At 40.2% G+C, this 8,967-nt stretch overlaps 1 protein-coding gene across 1 annotated transcript; it reads right to left on the bottom strand.

The window, feature by feature from the left end:
• Positions 1-2,210: 2,210 nt before the first annotated feature.
• Positions 2,211-6,428, bottom strand: LOC104441868 (flavonoid 3'-monooxygenase CYP75B137). Its single transcript, XM_010055114.3, has 3 exons — positions 5,688-6,428; positions 4,837-5,133; positions 2,211-2,984 (listed from the first exon to the last, which is right to left on the bottom strand). Exons 1-3 carry the CDS (start codon positions 6,363-6,365, stop codon positions 2,364-2,366), a joined length of 1,596 nt encoding a protein of 531 aa, XP_010053416.1. The 5' UTR covers positions 6,366-6,428; the 3' UTR covers positions 2,211-2,363.
• Positions 6,429-8,967: the final 2,539 nt, after the last annotated feature.

Below are 8,967 nucleotides of genomic sequence, written 5' to 3' on the forward strand. Positions count from 1 at the left end.
ACTGATTCTCTCATTGCAGCTAGATTTCATCTTTGGCTTCGTGAGCTTTTCGTGCACTTTACCTTTGTTCTTCAAATTTGTGAGTTTGTCTCGCTGATTCTATAAACTTGTTTTCAGTCTGTCGTTCACCGACATAATAGAAATAGAAAATCTCAGCATACTCCGCACAGTCAAGTTGCAAGTTGAATCGTGGTACAAGTTGGGCCAGCCTACGTGGTTATTTTAAATGGGAAAAATCTTCGAAACCCTATCTTGAGTATGGCCCGGCCACAGCAACTAGTCAACCTTGGGAGGTCAAGCGTCAGCCGAATTATTGCTGATATGATATGGGGATTTGGATGAGGATGCATGTAATTTTGTGGGAAAAGTCGAGATTTATGCTGTGTTGTGACTATATAGATATTATGATTTTTCTGTATGCCACTTGAAATAAATATCGACATCAGATTGGTATAAAATTTATTTAGACTAAAGAATAATCTTAATGAAACTTTGAGATGAATAATTGAATGAAATTCCTTTAAATACAAAATAATGAGAGTTTAGATAAGAAAAGTTAGCTAGTTTTACCAAAATAAAATCTCATAATCTCAGTCCACTGTATCCATTATGTATTTTATACATATTAGTGATTGAGTTCTTCTTATTTAATAGGTCGTCGTTGGAGTCCATAGGATATATGTAATCAATTAGTTTTATTGATGTAAATGTAAAAGGCAATAAGATAGAGGTTTTATAATGGTGAAACATGGGAAATGTGAATCAGCATAAACTCCATTCTTCTTCACTTTTCTGATGACCTTCATATGTATCGGTAATCACTTAGTTGTTAGACATCAACTCACCTAAAATATCGAACTTATGAGTCACTGTTGATATATTCGTAGTCATTGTTAGTATTTTCTTGAATATAAGATGGTATTTGAACATTTGATTCAACTAATTACTCAAAATGGATGCAAATTGTTCCTATCTCACAAACAGCAAGCTTGAGCAAAGCTCCATTCATGAGATAACTCTAAGCGCAAGATGCTACAATTCAAAGATAAGATTTGCTGCATCTAGATTAAGTTTTACATCACTCAATCAATCCAAAAAATAATTGTGGGATGTAGAAGATCATGTTAAATAAAGAAGTACATATAAGCGGCGACTGGAAATAAAATTTCAACCTGACGTATGAGAACTAAAGCACGTCCTTTATATCATAGGTGATATATCTCTTTGATCGTAAGTTAAATAGATCATTTTTCTGCTTCGATCTTTCTTGCAATGGGCCACTCCACTTGAAAAGGATTAATCAAAATATGTAAGATATGGACAACAATTGACTCTTTTATTTGTAACAAATGGGCCAAAATTAAATTTTTGTCCAGTTCCTCAAACCTTAGTCAAGCCCATGAAGCTACACCTCGGCCCACTTTGCTCAGCCCATTTCTCATTTTTGTGGCCTGCTCTTTTAATAGATATATAAACGGATATATATGTTATAATAGGTTAATATTAGTTGTGTCCACGAGGTTGCATCCTTCAGGTAGAAAGATGATTGTGTAATTTTCCATATACTTGCAAAATTGGGATGTGACGTGAATCTAAGTCTACTCACAACTTGTAAGCCAAAATCTATATTACAAATTTATTTATATCTAGTATTTTTCTTATTTGAGAGGCTTTTTTGCCTCTCTTCTTCTCTCTTAATATGAGCCAATTTGTAAACGTCAAACAAAAGCTACTACTCCAACTTTTGGTTTGTTATTTTAGATTTTCAACTCAAATATATGACAAAACTTAAGCTTACGGGCTCCCTAATTACCCCATTAATATAACACTAGGTATGGTTAAAAAAATGAACTAAGAACCATACTACAAGTCATATGTGAGTTTCATGTGAGTTTTTGGCTTATGAAAGGCATGGCCAATTGGGTATGCAATAAAGGTGCTGGGCCAAGGAACTTTTTATGTGAGTTTTTTGGCCACGATTTAAAAAGGAAACGCAAGGCCAACCTTAGCAATAAAGGACAGGAAAAATAAATAGTAGGAGAAAGAAAAAGATCACAAACGAAGAAATTTTTCTTACTACTTACATGTTATATATAACTTAGAGATGTTGTTCGAACATCTTATGTCAAAAGCTATTTCCTCTGTAAATAGCGGATATCCAAAGTGTGAATTTTATTTTATTTTACTGTAAAACATTTATCATTGCAGCATTTAAACTTGATTACCCAAATGAAATGGATAGGAGTTTAATAAACCATACAAAGATATGCAAATCAGTTTTTTCCCTCATTCTATGCAAGTAAGATTATACTGAGGAACCACACCAAGAAGCACCGGCGCATATGGTACACCCACATAATAACTCATTCATAAAAATGAGGATCAGAGGATCTCAGCGAAGGAATAGCCACAAGAGGCTTTTTCTTCTTCAGGACGATCCCAAATTGCTCCGTCAGGTCCATCTTCTCTCCCTCGGGCAGCTTCCAGTCGAATGAATGGAAGAGGGTGGCGAGCGAGTGTAGCACCATCCTCTCGGCCATCGCTATCCCCACGCATATTCTTCTCCCAGCCCCAAAGGGCATGTAATTGAAGTCGTTCCCACCGTAATCGACTTTGCTATCCAGGAACCTCTCGGGACAGAATTCTAGCGGGTTGCTCCATATGGAAGGGTCCCTATGTATCGCCCACGCGTTGATGAAAACCCGAGAGCCCTTCGGGATCATGTAGCCTCCGACGGTACAGTCTGCGCTCGGGCAATGCGGGACCAGCAGGGGAGTTGCCGGGTGCAGTCTCAGCGTCTCTTTCATGACAGCATGTAAGTAGGGCAGTCTACGAATGTGGGACTCTTCTACTATGTTGTCCTTGCCGACCACAGCTTCCAATTCTTGTTGGATTTTGCTTAGAATGCCAGGTTTGTTCATGATCTCAGCCATGGCAAACTCAATTGTGTTGGAGGATGTGTCAGTTCCGCCAACCACCATGTCCTATCAAAATAATTCAATCGCATGAATTTTAAAATGCGCCGTCCTCAAGAGAAATTGAAGTCATGGAGTAGAATTTGAAAAGGGAAGCTAGCAAGATTAGGATTAAAAAACGAATTTTGTAAGGGTCAAAAGCTACGTCTTTCGTTTGTTCTTTCCGTCGCTATTTGTTGAACTAGACTTCTGGGGAATAGAAATGCAGTCTAAACCCATCAAATTGTCTTTTGTAGATGTAAGCAGCGAAATCACACCCCAAAATTCAAGCTCTCATTCATTTTACATTCATAACAATTAAACAATCTAGCTAGGATGGAGAGTTTCAATATTCGATGGTATGACACCAAACACACAGCGGATAAAAACTGCTGCTCGGTGGACAAAGACGGCAACTCCTGTAATTCTACGTTTTCGTATTCAGTATCGTTTCATGCAATTGAAATTTAGCTTTGACCCAATACAAAGGACAAATCGATGTATGTTCAACACGATTTGATGTCGGAACCAGATTGCATGATGAAGAAATGTTGGATTTCATTAGTAGCAAGATAATATGAAATCTACAGTCCAAAAAGAGCAAAATAAAATCCCTCATTTGTACGTGTGCTGAGGTCAAGTGTATTTAATTGTAATGTAAATTTTCATTGAAAATCAGTCTCTCTCCGCAAAGCCTATCTAAGAAACAATCGACAACTCAGGGATTGTCAAATTGGGATAATTCCTTTTCACATAATTTCTCGATGGAAAATTCTCTTAGTGCAATCATCACTGCACTAACATAAGAGATAGCAAACAGCCGATAAAAGTGATGTCTGAGAGCGGGTGAATCCAAAGACTCAAGATACAGACATCCTGTCACCTTTCGCAAAGTACATAAAAACCGCGGCCTAAATCTACCCTTTATGTTACCAACAAATAACGAGTTTAAATATTCATCCTCCACCTCCAGCAATGAAAGCACTGGGATTGTGCTTCTTCTTTTTCTTTTGTTTACCTTAATGGATATATGAAAATGTTTTTTTTTTAATCTAATCTACTCATAAGATGGAGAGAAGAAATATCATATTGCGCTCTTCCTCCTTTCTATATATAATTTAGGGGCACGAGCTTAAACGTCTGGCTACAAGAAAGCTGATGAAATTCTGTGCAAGTATCATGAACTGATCAAGTTCAGGCCTTGCCTTGTGCATGTGATCTCCTCATAGCAATTTTCATGCTACTAGGGAGATTTGAACAAGTAATCTCCAATTCCTAAACTGGGAATTTCTTGATATCCCAACCAACTAAGTCAACCCAAAGAGAGGCAGAGTCAGGTGGCCATTTGTACCTAGTTAACTTTGGATATTTTAATCAAGAATTCAGAATATTTTCCTTTCAGTATCATAGTGTAAATAACATGTAGTTAAGTTATCACTACATTTTTCTTTGACTGAAATTAAATTAGCAGTTGGATTTAGTAAGTTCAACTACTGTATGAAACTTAGCATTAGAGATTTAGAAGATGAATCATTAGTACTTATTTAAATATATAAACATCTATCCTCATGGAGATCTTGATATTTAGCTCAAGCAAGTAAAATTGATTATTTTGTAGGTTCATTTTCCATTAATTAAAATTTTTAAGCCCGTTAAATGCCATCTTCAGAAATATTACCATTAAGATTAACTTATAAAGCGATATGACAGATTAAAAATTATCATTTAAACAAACTAGTCATTGCAATAGGCGCATAATCTCTTAAACTAATGTTACTCTACTAATCAAGTGCGTTCACCATGTATGCTCGTTAGAAAAGCAAAATAGTACAGTATAAAGAAGTAAGCAGCCAATAATATAAGGAGGAGAAGACAAACTCACCATGAGCAGAGCTTTGAGGCCAGTCATTGTTAGAGGAGTCTTGGCATCTTCCTCATCCTTCAACTCCAATAGAAACTGCAAGAAATCTTTGCTCTTCTCGCCACCGTCCAAGGACCCCTTTCCGCCTTCTCCCTCCATCTTCAATTTTTTTTCAATCATCTGCTCAAAAATTCTATCGAACCGTTTTGCCAATCCAATCATCTGCCTCTCTATCCCCTGCAAATCGAATTGGGCTAAACCCGGATAAAAGTCCGAAATGTTCGGTTTGCCAAGAAGATCTGTGATATCTGACACCACCTGCCAAAGGGAAGGAAAACCAAAATGAAATCTGAAAACCAATATCGAAATTATTAAAATTCTCTCAAGCCAAGAATCAAATACCAAAAAAGTTGATAGCCCGATTTTTTTTTAATTTACATAAGAGAAAACTAGACAATTAATCACATAACTCTTATGACTATTACAATGAAATACAATTGATTGTAGAACTTGATTACTAACTGGCTTAGTGGCTTGCCCACTGTGCCCAACCCAAATAGTCACGAGGAGCACTTTCTAGTGAAGTACCACTAATTAGTTACAAATTCAATCTAGCCTAATTCGAAGAATCATAGTCATGTTTTATTATAGGTTGGTCTAGAGAATAATTCTAACGCGACCATAAAGTGCTAAAATGGTTATCTCCTCTTTGGCACGAGAGAAAGTCTAATATTCTTTTTCTTTTTGTTAATAAGAAAAAAGTAATCGTAACGCATGTTATCAATTTAGACGTTGACTGTTCAAAAGCAGCCACATCCATGATTATTGAAAAAGAGAGAAATTATCTACGTTTGTCATCATAACTGCCCAACCTGCCGGAAATCAGCACCCAGGCGCTCTCTCTCCTCGCCCTGCACCGTCCCACCCCACAACATGCTCGTGATCACGTTGAGCACGGTCAAGAACATCTGCTCCCCAACGTTAACTGGTGACCCGGCCCGGATCTTCAAGTACCTGACGGTCTTTCGGACCTCCCTCCGCCGGCGATCATAGACGGAGTCCAGCTTCTGGTTGCTCAGCAACCTGAGCGCGCACACCTTCCGCAGCATCCTCCACTTAGGCCCGTACGGGGTCCACACGAGGCTGCAGCCGCCATACGTCGCGGCCCTCGCGGCGGCGGGCACGTCGCGGTTGGCGAACATGATGTCATTATCCTTCAGCACCTCGCGGGCGGTGGCCGGTGACGTCACGATGACACTGAGCTTCTTGCCGAGCTGGAGCTTCAGGACCGGGCCATACTTCCTTGCGAGGGCAGTGAAGTAGGTGTGGAGCTCCGGATCGAGGAAGGGTAGGTTTCCGACGAGGGGGAGGCCCGCAGGTCCCGGCGGCAGGGATGGCGAGCTTTTCTTCTCGGCGGAACGACGCCATGCCCAGCAGCTGATTGCGAAAATGCCCGAGAGAAGGAGAAGTAAGTGTGGGAGCGAGAAATCGTGCCCCGAAAGAGAAGATTGGAGAGTGTGGAGGAGGGGATGGGACATGGCGCGGGACATGGTGAATTACAAGTGCGTTGGGTCACACGGCTCAGATCCATTTAAGTAGAGATGGAGAGATGCGTTGGCATGAAGTTATACGATGCCGTCCACCCAATCTCTTTGCCCTACACTTGCTAGCAGAGAGAGTGCCGAACTCGGACGTGTACGCCAGATTTCAATAATTTATGGAACATTTTCATGCGGGACGATTGCGAAACCAACCGCTAAGATGCTCAAAGCGATTCCCCAGTCTCTCTTTCTTTATTATCTTTTGAGCAAACATAACCATCACCTGCGACAGATTCAAAGGTTCACCTGCGTCAGATTCAAAGGTTTCTGTTTAATCTAATATAAATGGGAAGAACATGTGTTGGCACAACCAATGGTTGGCCTAACAAGCGAATCTTTTTCAGGGATCCGTCATGAGAAAGCCAACACATCGAAGTTTTTACTTTATTACATGATAAGAATTAAATGCAAAAAGAAAAAAAGAAGCTACTCTTGAACTCGATTTGTTTGCCTGTGACCAATTGAAAATGAGGAGTAGGCATCATTTCGCTCAGACAAACGACCTGACGGCGTGGACCCTAGGACAGATTCGAAACTCCAGCTCCTTGCCTTCACGCCAACAAAATAAATGTTGGAAGATATGCTCGAGCTAGACAAAAATCCTTTTGAATGAGATTGATTCATTAAATCAATTAAGGGTTAGATTGGATTAATCAAATATTAGATTTGGTTCATTGAATATATTTTACTCTCTTTTGTACACCTCATGTATCATATTTACACGGTTTTGTATACGGTAAAAGAATGGAATAGAATACAAAAAGTTCTCCCAAAGGTTCCCCTTCCCTTTTACGATTCTTCCTTTCTTCCCTAGTTTCTTGTTTCCTTTCATGGTATCAGAGTTATTAAGCTCCTGATTTAGCTTTTGCATACAATGATTGCCTACCGAAGGACTCTAACTTGCAAAACAGAGTTAATCCTCCGATGTAGGAATCAGTTTTCGAAAGGAAAGAAGCAAGCGAAGAAATTTTCTTTGTACCACCATCATGACTTTGCCATCAGCCTCAGAAGAACATTCCCCAGAAGAAATCACACCTCAAGCCTTTGAAGTTTGGGATCCAATTGTGGACCTATCTGTCATTGTCCCCTAGATCTCAAGAGCAACTTATTCAGGCCCAATAAGTGCAATGGCAGCCCATCCAAGCTCAGTCAAATCTAGGGCAGCCCATCTTGAGCAAGCCCATTGTGGGCCAGTCCCTTGCAGGCCATCCTTACTAGTGGGTACCATTTAATCCATTTGATCGAGCCCAAATGCATCACCGCTAGGAAACCAGGTCAACCAAAGTATGGCCAACCCGATGGCAGCCCACCAACCATAAACGAGGCAAGCACAACCATTGGGTCAAGTCCAATCAATGCAGGGCAAGAAACCGAGTCAAATGACTCAAGTATTAGACCAAATCCCTATTGAGGATTTCTTAATGTGGGGGAAGGAATCGAGTCGGGTATGGCAGCAAATCCCTACCCGGTTTTTCCACCCAAGTTTCTGCCATATTCCATCGTGGCTACCAGTGATCGCTCGGAGCCCGGCGATCCACTGTTCATCTCCACCACCGATGGACTAGAATTGTGACTTATCGCTCATCAACTTACCAAATTCGAAAGCTATTCGACCTCAACACAGGAGTTTCGGTGAGTTCTAGTTATAAAAGATAAGGATAGTTTTCTGGATGGAACCATTCTGATTCTAGCATATCCAAGAATGGCACGACAGTGGACAAAGTGTAACCAATTGGTGAGAACTTGGATTGGCAACTACATGGCTCTGAAAGTTGTAGCCGAATTACCCCCATTAGAGGATTCGAAAACCATATGGGAGAATATAAAAGAGATATATGGGAAATTAGACAGAGCGAAGATCTTCTGGCTTACCCAAACACTCTCAGAGTTGGAGCAAGGAAACATGTCCGTTGCGGCATGCTTCAACAAACTATCCGCCCTCTGAAATGAACTGGAGGCGGCAAAAGAGAAACTCGAAGGGCTCAAAGCCACTTTATAGCAATACAAGGCCATAAGGGATAGAGAGAAAACTGATTTCTCTTGATTTTAAATTATTCATAACTCACATTCCGATCGCAAATTTTGGCCATGGATCCAATACCATTGCTCGGCCACATATATCATCTTGCGGTCTAGGAAGAGAGTTACAACTCTCATTGCTGGAATATGCTAAAGGAAGCGAGAGCCTCACACTCGCGGCTTGCGGCTCACGGTGAGGTTCTAGCTATAGAACCCTAGAAGACGAAAGAGGAGTAGCGGCACTAGGGTTCATGAAGAGTGGAGAAGAAGAGCCATTTAAGAAGGGTGGAATGGACAGCCTAGATTACTCTTTGCGATCGGAATGTTCACGGCCAATCAACTCTTATGTTGCATGGTCGAATGGCTCACAATCCATTAACACTTCGGCTAAATTGGACGGTGAAAGGATGACTAAAGCATCCCATGTAATCCAGGAATATAGGCAAAATACTAAAGGAAAAAGTAAGTTATTTTGTAAATATTGCAAACATTCGCATCACACAATCGATAATTGCTAAAAATTACATGGTAA

Source organism: Eucalyptus grandis, chromosome 4 (genome assembly GCF_016545825.1).
Source record: "Eucalyptus grandis isolate ANBG69807.140 chromosome 4, ASM1654582v1, whole genome shotgun sequence".
NCBI classification, from domain to species: Eukaryota; Viridiplantae; Streptophyta; class Magnoliopsida; order Myrtales; family Myrtaceae; genus Eucalyptus; species Eucalyptus grandis.